Source organism: Apium graveolens, chromosome 1 (genome assembly GCF_009905375.1).
Source record: "Apium graveolens cultivar Ventura chromosome 1, ASM990537v1, whole genome shotgun sequence".
Taxonomy (NCBI): Eukaryota; Viridiplantae; Streptophyta; class Magnoliopsida; order Apiales; family Apiaceae; genus Apium; species Apium graveolens.
Genome location: NC_133647.1, coordinates 80,514,922 through 80,533,555, shown reverse-complemented (window position 1 = coordinate 80,533,555; position 18,634 = coordinate 80,514,922). Strand labels below are relative to the sequence as shown.

The 18,634-nt window shown below is 32.9% G+C and overlaps 1 protein-coding gene across 1 annotated transcript; it reads right to left on the bottom strand.

Moving 5' to 3' along the window:
- Nucleotides 1-2,701: 2,701 nt before the first annotated feature.
- Nucleotides 2,702-4,761, bottom strand: LOC141664733 (uncharacterized). The gene is made up of 5 exons (XM_074470690.1): nucleotides 4,172-4,761; nucleotides 3,873-3,960; nucleotides 3,696-3,769; nucleotides 3,517-3,576; nucleotides 2,702-3,043 (listed from the first exon to the last, which is right to left on the bottom strand). The coding sequence occupies exons 1-5, from the start codon at nucleotides 4,277-4,279 to the stop codon at nucleotides 2,921-2,923; spliced, it is 453 nt and encodes a 150-aa protein (XP_074326791.1). The 5' UTR covers nucleotides 4,280-4,761; the 3' UTR covers nucleotides 2,702-2,920.
- Nucleotides 4,762-18,634: the final 13,873 nt, after the last annotated feature.

The window sequence follows — 18,634 nt, the reverse complement described above, 5'->3', positions numbered from 1 at the left end:
ACGATGAGTTCAATTATGGGCTAATCGTTGTCATGGGATTCTAGCGGATTTACTTATGGATTTCAATAATTAATTTGTTTCGATATCTTGGTGTGTGGTGATTGATTAATATCCTAGTATTGGTTGTATTTATTCGTCTTATGTGCGTAGCTAACATATAAGATAGCGTGTTAATCTCTATTGAAGCGACAGTGAATATAGAGGTTTAGAACTTGTCATGCTAGCATAGGTTTATGTATTTGTTATGCATGATTCGTAGGTAACTCTAACCGTTTTACTAGACCTATGTAATCATTATGGATAACTTGTGCTTAAACCATTATGTTGTTAAATTCTATAGACATATAGGGTCTCAATATAACTGGTGCCTATTCAGCTTCTATCTCTTTTGTGGATGTCTGGTAGAATGGTACTCGTGCAACGAAAGTTGGCGTTTATCAGTTTCGTGTTATCTGATTAGTGTCATCACCATCACATGCTAAGGTTAAGAACGAAAAGGCTATTGAATGAAGTAGTAATGAAGTTAGAATCCCATGTTTGTCATATATAGTAATTCAACCTCAATTCTCTTAGTTAATGTTATTTAGTATAATCTCTTAGTTTAATCAAAACCCAATTTGTTATTTGTCTTAGCATTGAGCGATAACCATACATTGTTGTATAGGTGCATAAATTGAACTTAACCTAAATCAGTCTATGTGGGAACGAATCTGATTTATATCTTATACTACTTGCGAACACGTATACTTGCGTGAATATTAGCGCGTGTTTTCGCCCTAACAACAATTCTAGTAGGCATAAATTGGGAGAGATTGTTGGGAATATGTTGTGAACTTGATGATTACATTAACAAAATACCTTAGTAGATTCAACTTAGTGAAAAATGTAGCACTCGACGGATAATCAAATATAGTCCCGACGAATGACTCAATATAGTCCCGAAGGATGATGATTTGACATCCATCGAGTGAGTAGCTTATGTAACAGTAAGTCATGTAGCACATTTCTGCAAACACCTTTGTACAGTTTTTGTAGTAGCATATAAGTCATGTTGACTTTAATTAGATATGCAGAATAAATTGATTAATTGTAAATATAAGATGTCTTGTATTTCTGCTTAAATGAAATGAAGTCAAGTGTCAAATAGCTACCCGACGGATGATCAACAAAGCTACCCGACGGATAATCAACAAGGCAACCCGACGGATGAAAATCATGTATCCGACGAATGACTAATTCAAACATCTGGTTGACAGTGACAACACAGTCACATGCGTCGAGTGTTTGTAAAAAGAATGTGGCAGCCTATTCAGCTGGGTTTTTTGAGAACAAATAAGTATTACCATTTTAATGCTATTATGAAGATATTCAAAGATGCTGGAATAGAGTAGTGAAGCAGCATGGTATTAGACTTGATAGGTTTTGTTTTATTATTTTGTCTTATTACTATGTAATCTTGGTGATATATAAACCAAGAGCAGCAAGTAGAACAATAACAAGACTAAGCAAATACATTCTCAGAGAAACAATTGTAAGTTGAATCATGTAGCATTTCTCTGGAAGTTTAGTTGTTCATATTTGTAAGCAGTTGTGAGCTATTCAAGCTTCACAGGGTTCTCTTGATATATATATATATATATATATATATATATATATATATATATATATATATATATATATATCTGGTGGATACATTCAAATCCACCAGAAAGTTTTTAAAGACTTGTGTTTTTATTACTTGTGTTTTGATTTATCTAACTCTTCATTCCGCACTTTGCAAATCAAATACTTATATATTATTAAGTTAGAACCATTTTTCATTAATATCAAAAAGTAACCAAAATTACATTCAACCCCCATTCTATAATTTTTGTTGTATTATTAGGGAATAACAATACTAATAATAATAATAATAGTAATAGTAATAGTTTAATAATAGTAATAATAATAATAATAATAATAATAATAATAATAATAATAATAATAATAATAATAATAATAATAATAATATGACTTGAGACCTAGTAGTATGTACTTCCTTCGTCCCCTCATTTTTTTATTAGCTCAGCATACATTTTTAAGTGTCTACAGAGTATAATTTCATAACTTATTTTTTTATTTTTTTTTGAATAAAAATTTAAATTTTATTTAGAGGAAAAAAAATTAAAATAATTTATAAAATTATAATATATATGAGCCTTAAAATATGTTCGATCCTTTCCTCTCAAATGTAAAGAATACAGAGTGAAGTATACGCTAAGCGAAAAGAATTTTAAGAAATTTCCCAAATGTATGCGCAACACAATGGCACAATCCCCAACGAGAGCTGTAACATCAATTTTTTAATAAGTAACATTAAAAGTTAGAACCGTCAGAATCACAGATTTTAACATGGTTTAACCGTAAATGAGATTTTGATTTATTTTTATATTTATATAATTTTATAGTTATAGCCTACACTAAATTATTAGTTAGTTTTAAACTGTTATGTGCTTAATTAATTATTAATTAAAAATTATTACATGTAACAAAAAATGATCAGTTGGTTAAACAAAAAATGATTTTGCGCATAAGTATATTATTTGCTAATATAACATAAACAGAGATAATAACAATAATACAACCTCAGAAAACTCAAAAAAACATGCTAACGAGTCATGCATAAATAAAACATTAGTCACATGATTGCAACATATTATACTAATACTAAAATATAAAGATTAAAGATACTAAAAGTGCGTAAATAAGTTTAACACAAAAGTTATAAGGTTACCTGCATTACACATTACAAAGTCTTCACATTAAAGAAACTACGAGAACATTACAAAGTCTCTAAACAGAAGAAACAACAAGCGCTAAAACTTAAAATTTATTATACTTCATCCAATGTAACATAATTACAATGGATGAATATCACGTCTCAACGGCACCGGTCAGAAGTTCTCGACTCACTGGAGTTGTTAAGGTTGTCTTTTCCTGCCATCTCTGCGAGCTCTTCACTAAAGATCTCCATAAAGCTCTTCTGCAAATCCTCAAAGCTCTCCTAAATAACAAGAAATTTTTTAAGTAAATTATGTCAACTTAAGTAACATGTTGTGAAAGGTCACATATGATTCGATATGCCAAACAAAAGCCCGCGTATGTAATTAGAAATTGTATTACACATCTTACATATTCGCAATATATGACTCACTCATCGTAATAACAGTCAATGCTTGACTTAAATATAGCACGCATTGCGCGATTTACAAAATTTTATAAAAAAAATTCAAGCACAATATTTTAGTATGTAACCTATGTTCTGATTTCAATAGATACATCTACCAAGGATAATTAATCTAGTGCACAATTATAACTACAATGATAGTATGTTATGACATGAGTAATTATAACAGAGAAATAATATCCAAAAAAAGAAAAATTATTTTAAAATAAAACTATATATAGAAAAAAGTTAGTATAAAGCTAAAAAGGTAATGAAATCATCTTTCAACAGAAATCAAATTGCATACACACCTGCTTGTTTTGGTTGTTATCTGCCATGGTGAACAATTCACGCATGAACTCCTTCATGCCCTGACAAAAAAAAAACCAATCAAATACAGGAATAAAATCATCAATCCATATATTCAAAGATATAAAACAACATCACAGGATTATCAAGTAAAAAATAAGAAAAAAATCAATCTGAATACTTCATCGTCCTCATCTTCATACAGATTTAGCATTCCAGCATTGTACATGGACCTCTTTGCTTGATCCGATAACACTGCAAGACAAATTTACACCGCTAATTCTCTGTCAATCAAACACGAAAATATCTAAAATATCCTAAATTAAACTTTGTAAATATATGTTATTGATTATCTCACCTGAGTAAGCTTCCTGAATCTTCTGAAACCTATTATTTGCTTCCTCAGTGGTCAGTTGGTTCTTCTGGCATCGGTCTGGATGCCATTTCTGCATAAAATAGCATAATCAATAAAATACGAATCAACATGAAAAACATCAAGTGTGGTTTGGAATATGAGTTTACAACATAAAGAAAATATGATTCCGATAATTATATTATATTAAAATCTCACTCTCATTCTCGTACCCATTAACCTCACTCAACTGTAATGTTATAATTGTATGATCCAAAAAACACTTTTATAAATCTGACACTTACCATCGCGAGTTTACGGTAAGCAGTACGAACATCAGAGAAGGAGGCCTCCTTAGAAATTTCAAGAATCGAATAATAGCAAGCCTTTCCGGAGCCTCCTCCTCGATCCATTAATGCCGATAAATTATAAACACGATTTTTTTAACTATATGTATGTAAATATGAACAGGAGCAGAAGATATAAGTAATAATAACATGGATATGAATGTCTATATATATGGGTACAAGGAGGAAGAGAGAGAAATAATAAATGTTGTGGTGAGGTAGGAAAGCAGATATCTAAAGTGTAACGTAAGTTCGAAACTTCGAGACTGGTAGACTAGTTTTGGCTACTTCCAGCGATTTAGATTTTTCTTGGCATTCAATTTTCTAGCCTCAAGCTGGGGTTATTTGCATGGGTTATCTACATGGTATCTGATATTTTTTGTGTTCTTTTATTTCTATTTCAATATATTAAAAATCTTTTTAGTAACATTAGAATTTAATATTTAATCTAATCAAGTTTGAAGATACGGTAAATCATTTTATTAAAATATAATTTTTTTAACATATTTTAAGTTTAAGTAAGATACTTTAATGCAACATATATCAACTATGAATCTAAGATGCTTACAACACAATCTTATCCGCATATATTAATTTAACCGTTACATTTGACCATATATACATGTATAATGAGAGTGATAAGTTTTTTCTTTGAAACGGTAGTGTACTTGGTCAATAGTAATTTTCCTAATTCACATGAAACTTCTAATTCTTAAAATAGAATTGATGACTTGAATAACACCAAAAGTTTTAGCAACACTCAATTTACACTATAGTCGTCAGATTTCGCAGCTCCCAGCTAACCCTGACCCCAACCCCAAACTACAACCAAGCCATGGTTAAATGATGTATTTACAATTAATTCTTTTAACCTTATTGATCCTTCCATATCTATAAAATTCAACAGGATTGATGCTCCTTTTTTCGTTGAAATAAAATATTCAATTTAAATAATTCGAAGTACACTTATATCCACATAAAAAGGGAATTTTTAAATAATTGGAAGTACACTTATATCCACATAAAAAGGGAATTTTGAGAGTTCATTTTATTAATAAAAACTTACAATATAATCAAAAGTTATCTATCGATTCATGAGTAGAAACATGATAAAGATATTGTTAAAACTAAATTTTTCCTTGCACTAACTTTCAAGATTAAACTTATAATCGATTACATGTATGAACTATAAAATCAGGGACCAATGGATCCAATATTCATGGAGATCTTTGGGAAGAGTTAGAATTTATGAGTTTTTGTTCCAAGTTAGAGAAAATCAATATCTTATAAATATATGAAGAAAAACCCCGAGAGCTCTAGAATCTCTTCGGTCATGTTTTTCGTTTTTTTAAAGCTCCTTTATTATTAATAAAAAAAATTAAAACTTCCTTCTTTAGTTACTAACTTTTAGAAAACAAAATCAAAACTTTTTAAAGTTGGATAAGAGATTTTTAATATTGAAATATCAAACATTCATTTTCCAGGTCTTATATATTATAAAAGAAAATAAAAAAAAAATTGGATTTTCCCGGGGGAAAGTTCCAATCTTGAACCAAAACATCTTCTAAATCTAAAATTCTGGATCACGTATAAAACAATTTTCATCCCACAAAATCATATATATGTTTAAATGCTTTTGGGCTAATTATTCTCTGCTTTAAAAGTTTATTATCGAACTTGTGAGATTGATAACACATATTTTGTGTGTGTTTAGGTGTTAACTTAGGTTGTTATTTATTTTTTTAATTTCATTTTAAGTCTTAAAGTTTTATTATCAAACTCTATGAATTTTCTAATACTTATATGTGTGCATGTTCTATTTTTTCAGGCCAATGAACTTGAAGAAACAACACGGCTGTATATGTGTGTATAACTAGGACTCAGAGATTTCATGGATTTTATACACATGATTAAACTTAAAATTATAAAAGATGAGTTCTACTCCAGAAAAGAGTTCAATATCTTATTTCACGATGAACGCTTTGAGGATAACAAAAGTATGACAAGGTGTACATTACGGATGTAAAAATGCCCAATAACCGAGTTTTATCCACGATTTAAATCTCCAGTTTTTTCAGAACCGGTTTGGGCCGAATTTTTGGAAAAATCGAGATGGGGCGGGTTTACTCTAAAAATATAAGGTTCGTTTGAGGCCTGCGGGCCGAGCCAAAATGACATTTTATCCGAATATTTTTTATTAATTTTTTTTTTAATTTTAATATTTTTTATATCTTTAAATGTTACATAGAAAAGGTCAAGTTTTTATTCAAAAATTTTAAGAAGTCAAGCCGTATCCGGACTTAATAAGAATCTTGAGTTTAACCCTAGGATACTTTTCTTAAGATTACAATAAATACATGCAAGCAGTTAAATCTAATCATATATTGTTAAATATTTACCGCCATTTATTTTGCAATGTTTTGAAATTGGGAAAGTAAGCAATTAGATAACTCATATAAGAGCATGTCCAATCGTGTCCTAAACTTGTTATATCCATGTTATAGCACAAAAAACAAAATTTATGAATCCAATGATGGATTAAATATTGTGTTAAAATAGCACAATCCTATAGTTTGTGCTCTCTCTCTCCCTCTCTCTCTATATATATACATACACACACATATATCAAAACTAGCTCTAAAACCCGTGCAAGGCACGAGCAACGCTAGTAACCATATTTTTTTTACATATTTCTAGGTGTACAATAATAGTTATTTGCTTCGTCATGTGCTTTAATAAGGTAAGGGTAAAACATTATCTACCTTATCATATATGAAAATAAACTCCAAAGTAGGCAAAAAGATTGCGCTCACACAAAGGAATGAGCGGTAATCTACAATTCCCTATCTATGAATAAGATATGCTGTTCTACTAAGCGCAAGACCAAAATAGTTTTAAGAAATCAAGTTTAAGGCTATAATTCATATACCTGGCTAGTAGGAATACATGATATTTATATCTTAATCTAGCTTATGGCTAACGATCACTAATAAATTTGTCAAGTGTCATATATGATATCCATTCAAAGACAAGGGACTAAATCTAATTAACATATCATGGCATATATGTAGATGGAGAAAGCTATTGCAATGGAGCCAATAGTAGTCTTTACAAGCTTGTTATGGTTTATGCCAAACCCGAGTCTGAAGAATATATCCCAAGAATGTTCTTCATTTTGCTTCTCTTGCTCAAGAAAGTCTAGAAGGCGATTTATTAGCTGTAAAGGTGTAATTAATTTCTGTTGGTTCTCAGATGAAACTTTTAGCTCAATTCCAGCCGTTTCTCCATGAGTATTTATTACCATGTAATTTTTCAAATTTATTTCTGTCAAATACAGAGTATTTTTATAGTGCGTGTATTAATAGGCTATGCAAAAAATTATTTTGCAGGAAGGCTGTGCGAATTTTGATGTCAAGAGACCTTGTGTTATATTTTGTTATATAACTTGCTACTATCTAACAAATCGTGGTGCTTTCCTGACTCTGTAACTTGCCTATGGTCTACAACTAAGATCACATCTGCATTGACAATAGTTGAGTTGAGAGCTGATATGCAATTAATATGATAGTTTTACCTTGCAAAACGGTCTCCTGGGCACTCTCCACCATCTTATTTTGATTCTGAATCAAGTGCACTAGTTGTGTCATCGAGATTTAATTGAAGGGTTCTTTAGAATGGCCCTTGCTATTGTGATTCTCTGTTTCTCTCCACTGGATAATTGCACACCATTCTGTCCTACCTGTATTCAAAATTCTATAAGTTTATGTGCACTTTAACTTGTGCTTCTTTTAATGATAGATAACAGCTAGAAGGACTATTGTTTATACATCTAAGGATCAGTGATTGACCTCTGTTACATATTGATTTTGAAGATGAGATATGAAACAGTGAGCATCTGCATTCACTGCTGCACTCTCAATCTGTTGGCCAACGTCATCTTTGTTTCCTAACTTCATGTTTTCCTTGATGGTACCCATAAATAGTGATGGCTCATGGGAAACAACTCCAATGGTTTTCCCGAGGAACTTCATATCAAGATCCTTTATGTTGTTGTCAATGAAAATCTCTCCTGTATGATTTTACACTTTAGGATTTGTGTTATACACGGCATGTACAATATATAAATGATCGTATAAATATATACACCTTAAAGCTAATGTAGCATTGGTTACAAAGCTAATGTAGTATTGGTTACAAAACCTTCTGCTGGATCATAGAATCTTTTCAATAGGAAGATGACAGTGGTCTTCCCACAGCTACTGCTTCCTATTAAAGCAACCACCTTAATCTCCTGGTGGAATTGACAATGAAAACCCTTGAAATATGGGTTTCTCTAGTCTGGATGGATAAGAAAGTGTATGTCACTTGATGAGTTTCAGCTAAATGATAAGCTGAATACAAGATTCAAAAAATAAATTCATTTTTACAGGAAGCTAAATACAAGAAAAAGCAGTAATGATCTCCGTAGTAACTGCATAAGGGTCAAGTTTTTATCTTAGTCCTGCAGTAAAAAATTAGAGGCCTAGAATAGTAATAATTTAACTATAGTATGTATATATCTAGGCCTGAGTTTCCACAATGTATGCAGTTTTTTCTGTTCTGATCACATCTGATGTGTCAAGAACGTATCATCTTATAGATATTAGAACTACACGAATGTGCATCCTTTTAATAATCTGAATGCATTTAGCTTCCGAAAAATACAGGCAAAAATTAATAACACAGAGTATAGGTCAAAATAATTGTGAAATTGTCAATTAGCAAGCTGGGTGTGGTAATAACTACATTTACCTACAATGCTCCATTGCGCCTGTGTCAATGCTAAAAGTTAATTTGTGATTGAGGGTAAAAGGATAAGCTCCTTAGATGAAATACGATTGCAAACCACTTACACGGATGCTAGGAATTGTGTAAACCTGTAATAACATGGAATTACCAACACAACTATGTAGCAAAACAAATTAGTGAATAAGAAAGTTAGAAAGAATATTTACCAAGAAAACAAAGGATCAAACACATGGCGAGCAGAAAACAAACATACTAACTAAATTGGTAACCATTAAAATAATTTTAAAAAAAAACCCTAAATAAACTAATATAAACACCAACCTGGTGCATCGTAGAGGTTTTTAAAGGCATCACAATAACAATTCTGATTTGAGTAACACGCAAAGCTCGGAGACACAATCGCATGGCGTGGAGGTGAAAAGGGCAATAACTGAAGTTGTAGAGCCGTGTACATTAACGTTTACGCGTAACTCCTATTTTAAATCTGACATGGAGGGTGACATGGAATAAAATCATTCACAAACATTTATGTTACTGTATTATACATACAACAGAAGTGTAGCCACTTAACTATATGATCCTTATCTTTGAACAAAACAAACTCATTCTGGATTGGGACAATGGAGGCAATTCTCATATTTTGTAAAGGTATATAAAATCTCACCAAGCTCTAATTGGAAAAGTCCAGACTGAACCAATCGAGAATTACCTTAATGTAATAATTCGAGAAATCTGAAAGCTGATTATTGAAGAAGTGCATAATGTACTGATCCGAGAAGTGTAGTTGTACAAATTCAAGAAGTACAAACTAAGCTAATTCACAATGTCTGTGCAGCCTATGAGTTAAGCTGATTCGAAAAGTATGCAAAGCCTGATTCGAGAAGTCAGGACATGAAGCCAATTCAAGAAATTCAAAGTTATTAAATGAAAGACTTACACAATCTCTTAGACAATCTCAAGGTTCACAATAAGACAAACAACTGCAAACTTTCCATAAAGGATAATCAACATAGCAACCACAAGTAAAGTCTACGATTATTTCCCGGGATTATTTCAGGAGTCCAGCTTATGCAATAGCTCTTTGGCTATTACGTCATGGAACATTACGTAAGTCCAGGATTTTTTTTTAAAAAAAAAATGTTTTTATGTAAGAAAAAATTTAATAAAAATTATATAATTAATAATAATAATAATATGACTTGTTAATATTATTTAATTTTCTTAATCATGATTTCATGTTTTTTAAACATATATTATTTATTTTGTCTTTCATTAGAATAAAAAAAATACATAAAAAGATTAAGCATTATAATATGAAACTTATAATAATTTTAATATGATATTGAAGTTTAAGTTAAAAATTAATTAAATATACTATTATTCATTAATAATCAACTTAGGTAATTGTAGAAGGGGGTTAAATTAAAATTAAAAATTTCAAAATAATACTTGGGAGATGAAATATGAACACTAATATTCAAAATTTTCCGTTGCTTTGTATTTCGACTTGCCACTTGTTGTGGTTTATAGTGTTACACTCGGTGGAGGATCTCTCTCTATTTTGCTCTCTAAAAATGTAAAACTTATTTCTTGAGTGAAACTTCTGCTACTACTTGTTTTATAAATTACCAATTTATACTGCTTGTTAGACAATACATAACACAGTATTCGAGTTCGCAAGATTGCTTCTTCATTCTCTTTTCCATGAGACTTGACAAATGAGGCTAGATTGTATTTTGATATAAGGCTTTCAAATCCCTCCAATTTGTCATGTAAGGAAATAAAATATTTCTTCTTCTTCAGAATCCAAGATCATATGCAAAATTTGTCTTGGATTCCATTTTCTTTACTGAGATTCTCATCAGCTCATGTGCTTTGTCAGACTCGAGACTTGACCACTGTCTAGTCTCTATCACTAGCTATGTAATTTCTCTTAGTTGTTCACATTCACTTGATTATGCAATGTGATTTGTTTATCATCAGGATTTAGGCTTGATTTCTAACAATCTCCCCCAATTTATGACTGATAGAGTAACATTCTAAATTAAAGCCTTGATGATAACAAAACACATTTTGACTTATAGACATTTAAAAGTGCATAATTGTGTCATGTTAAGCTATTGATACATAGATATTGCATGTACATAACAAGACTAAGTCATCTTGATAACCCTAAGGATAAGTTATTTGATAATCTAATTGTATTTTGTAATTGTATTGCTTGAGTCTGAAAAAATTCTATGTAGATTAGACTAGAGGATTATTCTGTGAACATCCATCAAATTAAGGAATAAATCCTGGAAGAAGATCAATCTGATCATGTCTCAGAGAAAAGTATAGAAACTTGGAGTTGAATAATGTTGTTCTAGGAAAAATGTTCTAAGTCAGATATTGACAAATTACACATCAAGGAATATTGAGAAGTATGACGAGAAGTCTAAAATGACTTATAGTGAAGTCCCAAGAGATAACAACAAGTCAATATGCATGTAGAGAACTGAAGATATTGACAAGTCAAAATATCCATGTAGAGAACTGGAGATATCAACAAGTAAATTCTTCATGTAGAGAACTTGAAATATCGACAAGTCATTTTTTATGTAGTGAACTAGAGATATCGACAAGTCAAAAGCTTATGTAGAGAACTGGAGATACCCCCAATTTGTGAGAAGATTACTTGTCATAAATTCATGTCTGATAACAAGACTAACCCCAAGTTAAAATTGAAGAAAATATGACTAACAAATTTACAAAGTATAATTTTTAAACATTCTTGCAGTTACATACAATACATAATTATCTGAATTTCTCATAGCCTGGTTGTTCTCTAATTAGATCTTTGAGTCTGACTAAGCACTCAAGTTCTTCAATGATTTTTGTCCCCTTTAGAGCTTCTACCAGCTTGAGTCATTCATTGTTGAGTGGCATTTATGACACTTTATTATGCTATAATAAGTTTTGAATTGGTATATTTGTACTCAAATTGTTATGTGTTTTAATATGTTTTCTAGCGTTTTTGCATTTCAGGCACTATTCAGGTAATCAGATGAATTAGCATTGTTTTGGTGCTAATTTGGTGTCCAGGTGGTGTTGGAATAAAAGCTCGTAGAAATCCAGTTTGAAGCAGCAAGATTTAAGAAGAAATCTGAGTTTTTCCCAGAAGGATGGCACGCCCGCGCTGTGTTAGCGCGCGGCCGCGCCGGGGTTCCAGAAATGCAGTGCGCCCGCGCTGTGATAGCGCGCGCCATCGCCGAGGCCGAATTTCAGAATCCTGTTTCTACTACAATTCTAAAAGAGAAGGCTTCCAGATTGTTGAGGGCTGCTATATATATTCATATTAGGTCATTTTTAATATATATGAAGTTAGAGACAGACCAGAGCACGAGGAGAAGACGGCAAGAGACCTTTTAGCATAATTCAACAAAGGCGAAGACGATCTAGTTTATTCTTGTGAATCTTTGTTTTGAGTTGTAATTTGGATGCTTGTTTCTTGTTTTGCTGAACCTATACTCTTGTTTGTACTTGGTTTTATTTATTCGTATAAAGACTACGTTTTCTATATCATGTTTTCATCAGAACCCACGTTGATGATGAGTCTGATTATAGGCTAATCGTTATCGTGGGGTTTTAGCGAATTTATTTATGGATTTCTTTAGTTAATTTGTTTATTGCCTTAGTATGTGGTGATTGTATGATATCCTAGTATTGGTTGTGCGTATTCGTCTTATGAGCGCCGCGAACTTATAAGATAGTGTGTTAATTCTTAATGAAGCGAAAGTGAATTTAAGAATTTAGAACTTGCCATTCTAGCATAGGTTCATGTATGTGTCATGCATGATTTGTAGGTAATTTTAACCATCTTACTTGCCCTATGTAATCAAGATAGATAACTTGTGCTTAAACCGTTATGTTGTCAAATTCTATAGACATATAGGGTCTCAATATAATTGGTGCCTATTCAGCTTCTATCTCTTTTGTGGATGTCTGGTAGAATGGTACTCGTGCAACGAAAGTTGGCGTTTATCTGTTTCATGTTATCTGATTAGTGTCATCACCATTGCATGCTAAGGTTAAGAATAATAAGGCTATTGAATGAAGTTAGAATCCCATGTTTGTCATATATATTAATTCAGTCAATCTTATTCTCGTAGTTATAATTGTTAGCGTAATTCTTAGTTATAAACAATCTCAATTTATTATTCTTCTTAGTATTGAATAATAACCATACATTGTTGCTTAGGTGGATAACTTAAACAGTTAACCAATACAGTCTCTGTGGGAACGAACTAGAAAAGATTCTATACTACTTGTGAACTCGTATACTTGCGTGTATTATTAGCGCGTGTTTAGCGACTAACATTCATCCAAGAAGTAACTGTCAAGATAATTGATTATGTACCTTGATAACGTGTGAGTCTTGATGTTAAGAAACACACCACTTGGAGACACCCTGCTCAATCCCTTAGCCTTTAATTCATTTGACCTTTTCTCAAACATCTCTATCTCATGAGCATATTTCCTTTCATTTTCTTCCCTCTGAGCTTTTTCCCTTGCATGTCTTTCATTCCTCTCTCTCACCCTCTATAACACCCCCAGATCCGGGGTCAGGGATCCGGATCGTCACGGTCTTTCTTTCCACAATATCACTTCACTTAATTAATAATAAATAACCTCATATTGTGACCCCACACTAACACACACCACAACCCGTTATAGTCTCAGAGATGAAATTGAAATAAGTACAAGTCCTTGAATCCACAATTTAAAAGTTATTACAACCCAAAATGATTACTTGATAAATTTACAGTTAATTGCCATTATCTGTCACAAGTTATAATTATACAATATTTGGTTCCCAAAAGTAGAATGCCTAATCTACCAATAGATCTACCTCTGCAGCTATAACAGCTACAACATCAACGGGAAGACGCAGGACGCTTCCCACACGCTTGCGCTGGGTCTGCTTGAGTCTGTCCATCTTTCCTAACTGTTGTTGTGTGATGAAGAAATGAAGCAAGAGTGAGCATTACAGCTCGCAAGATAATATATAGTGTAAACAATAATGCAAGTATCTAAATGGATAACTTACTAGAATCCTTTATCAAGTGTAAGGTAATTACTTACTGGATATAAGTTTAAAGGAAGATGAAGTTACCAATTACTTCACTATACTTATACCATTTTTAGAAATCTACTTGAACTACTACTGTTCAAAGTATAATAAGTTTCAAAAGGTCATCCCATAGAAGAGACCACAAGTTAAGACTTGAATAGATTCAATATTTGAAATATTTTTAAAGGAAATGAAGTTACGAGATACTTCATTCAATGGAAACACCATTATAACTGTTTGACCCTGTCAATGCTTCGGCAACCACCCATTCGTAGCCTTTCGATCGAAATGTTATGGGTAGTGTTGCAGAATTATCCAACTGGATGATGAACTCATTACGGGAGTTTGTCGCGCCAGGAAGACTACTTACGATGATCAGTCGCAGTAGTACAACCCCACCATTTTCTACATGTAGAGGAGAACCTGCCGGATTTATTTGTCAACCGAACACTGGACTCCTAAGAAATGTACCGTCTTGCGGAACTTCCAGGCCATTTGGGCCAATATAATAAGGCTGGGCCGGCGCCACTCGACCACTTACGCCACTCCTGGTTCAGATGAAATCAATGACTCTAAAACGTAAAGCTCGTCACCACTTTCCCCAAGTAGAAACTTGTTGATACGGCTCCACCAAGAAGTCGTATCTAGTTGGAAAGGGAAACTCACCGATATTTCCCAGGCAATGCCTGTTAATGGATTAACTTGTTCCAAGAATTTTACTTCCCGAGTGTTGGGTAAGTAATCAAAAACTCTTTTATCAGAATAGCAACCTTGTTGCGAATATAAAACACACCATAGAGCTGGATCCCTCAGGTTTTGAGCGAGTATTTAAATCCCCTTCTAAAGGAGGATCTTAAATATAAAAATGAGTTTTGGGATCCGCCCTAATCTTTAAAATCATTTTGAAGACTCGAAAACATTTTTAAGAATGTTTGGAGTGATGCTGATTTAACAAAATAAATCAATCCCAATATATTAGAAAATATCTGAATATTATTATTTAAATAATATTCCCATAAAGAATAATCTTTAAAAAAATAATTGAAGTAGAAGTTTTAAAACTTATACTTGCAATGAATATTAAATAACCAAAGATATACTTATACGAAAGTACTATCTTTATTTGAATAATCAAAAGTGAGTTTGATTATCGACACATTATTCTTTAATAAAATTAAGAATAATAAATAGTAAATAATCGGAGTCATAAGTCCTCGAATAAATATTCAAAATAATATTCATTAATAAAATAAACGGAGTCATAAGTCCTCGAATGAATATTCAAAATAATATTCATTAATAAAAATAAAGTTATCGAATAAACCTTATTCGATTCATAGTTTTGAAAACTATATCTATATATATATACATAAATATATATAATATACTCGGGAGCATCGACTCCCGGTTTTAGAAAAAATGTTCACCTTTGGGTCCCCTGTACTAAGGGTATATGTAATTACTGCTTATCTCTAGCATATGTATTATCAACTGAATCAACAGATATATGTATCAAGATTAAGAAACAGGCATGCATATATACCATATCACATGCTACAATATATCGCAAGAATTTGCTAATTTAACCATCATGCATCTATCACAAGATAATGCATATACATATGTATACATCACAACAACAGTATAACGGGTGCCTGGGCGACTGGGGGTTACAAATGGCTTGGGACGAGTCTGGTAACCTATAAACAACATATAAGTTAGAATTAAACCAAAGTCACTTATAAATCTATACTTTAACCAATTTAGACTCTAACGCTCGCTTTGCGCTTACTGATTCTCCTAAGTCGCTTGAGTACCCTCGGCTCCACCATTTTTAATAAATTAACCATTAAGAGTTTTAAGGCGATTCTTTCGCGAGTGTCTTACAACTGCCTAATACACTTTACATAAATGTTTCATACTCCAATTAGTCCTTTTTGGTCTTTAACCTATGTTTCAAAGTAAGGCGAGGGGTAATGGTTCGTTCGCGAAACGCCATTACTTAAAACGGTCGTTTCTCCTAAACAGTACATCGGAATCAAACTAACTACATATCAAAACGAAGCTCGTAACATTAAATATCTAATAATGGAAATGGTCAAAACCTAGCAGTGAGTTCACGGGTCCTAATGTTAAGAACAAAAACAGTCTAAAGTAAATCGGACATTACAACGGCTATGTTTACGCGATTACCCAAATTTATACCACTCCAAATCAACCCACAATCAACCCACAATCACAACCCAATCAAAACTCCATCTATAATTCACCATAACAGCCCCAACAACTCAACATTAACAATTTATACTATTCTCAAACATGAATTTAAACTATACTTAAGTTCATTAATCAATACTCCAAGAATTACAACTCCAAAACATTACAACACCAACTATCCTCTACATTCACAACAAACAAGCCTCTCATGAACTATAACAAAAAAACTAAACCTAATACTCAAGTAAAGTTAGGGTTTGGAGGGGTTATACCTTCCTTGGAGAGTGGAGAATCAAGTAATTAGCTTGGAGTCACCCTTAAAAGTCCTTATCCAAGCTTAATCTAAACAAAAACTCAAGAACAAAAATTTTAGTTCTTGAAAAACACTATTCGCCATTTTCTTCCATGATTTTTAGGAAGAGATTGTGAATGATTTAGGAGCTCAAACTTATAGGATAGCTATATCTATGCATAAGGAGTCTTAGATAATTACCTTGCTAATTAACAAAGCTTGGAACTAAGATTTTGAATTTCTTGCTTTGAAGAAGAAGAAAAAGCCGAGAGCTTTTAGGATGAAGAAGGTGAAATAATTTTGTGTTTTTGGTGAGAATGAAATGTTTTGGCTTGGTTGGTTGTTTTTTTGATTTGTTTTGTTTTGTTACCTTTTTACCATGGTAACTTTTGTGTGGTTCTAAATCAACCAACAACACACTTTGCTTGGTCATGCTTATCTCACCATGTGATGTCACCCTCCCACCTTTGTCCTCTTCTTATTGGTTTGATGACATCATCCCCACTAATCTCTTTGATTAGCTTCTAATTACTTGGCTAATGACCGCTGATCTGTTATACGGTTCGCTTAACTTTCGTTTTCGTTTATCGTTTGAGGGATCATACCCGGGATCTTATTACTTGGGTTTCCTTAACCTTTCTCAATACATTATATTCCTTTTATGATCCTATCTTATAATCCTTGAATTTAAATCCTTTTTACCCTGTTACCTTATACTCAATTCTTTCGGTATCTGGTGGATTTTCGGGAAAAATCAAAGTGTTCGAATTTGGATTCTGACGATCTTTACATACACTTATATATCATATAGAGTGCTAATAAGATCTCAGAATAACAATAAAAGAACCCCTACATATTGTGGCATGAAAAGTTTTCTTATTCAGTAACATCAGCAAAACACTATTCATAAGGGTTACAAAAAGTACAAAATTTTGGGATTATTACAGTCTCCCCTCCTTAAAAGGATTCCGTCCCGGAATCAAATAGAAAACAAATGGGGGTACTTTTCTAGCATTGCGCTCTCTAGTTCCCAAGTTGATTCTTCCACATTATGATTATGCCATAGCACTCTGACTAGCTTGATCACTTTGTTCCGAAGCACCTGCTCCTTCTTATCCATAATCTTTACTGGTTTCTCCACGTAAGTCAGATCTGGTTGCATATCCACATGCTCATACTCCACTATGTGTCTGGCATCTCGATGATACTTCCTTAGCATTGACACATGGAACACATTATGAACTTGTTGTAGGTTCGGGGGTAAGGCTAGCTCGTAAGCTAACTTCCCAATCCGTCTTAGTATCTCAAAAGGTCCAATGTATCTTGGGCTTAGTTTTCCTTTCTTTCCGAATCTCATTAACCCCTTCCAAGGGGATACTTTTAGTAGTACTAAGTCCCCTATTGCATACTCCTTGTCCTTTCGGGCTAGGTCTGCATATTTTTTCTGTCTGTCTTGGGCTGCTACCAGCCGTCCTCTGATGAGATCCACTATGTCTTTGGTCCTTTGGACCACTTCGGGCCCGAGCATCTTCCGCTCTCCTACTTCATCCCAGTATAAGGGAGATCGACACCTTCTTCCGTACAGGACCTCATAAGGCGGCATTCCGATGCTAGCATGAAAGCTATTGTTATAAGAAAATTCGATCAACGGCAAGTGATCATCCCAACTTCCTTTAAAGTCTATTGCACAGATTCTCAACATATCCTCTAGTGTCTGGATGGTCCTTTCACTCTGCCCATCCGTCTGGGGATGGTAAGCGGTACTCATATTTAACTTGGTCCCCGCACATTCTTGAAAGCTCCTCCAAAATCTGGAGTTGAACCTGGGGTCTCGGTCTGAGACAATGGACGCTGGGACTCCATGTCGCGTCACTATTTCCTTAAGGTAAATGTCCACCAGTCTATCGACTGTGTATCTCTCATTGATAGGAATGAAATGAGCTGACTTTGTCAGTCGGTCTATAATCACCCATATGGCATCATGGTTGGCTTTCGTCCTTGGTAAACCGAC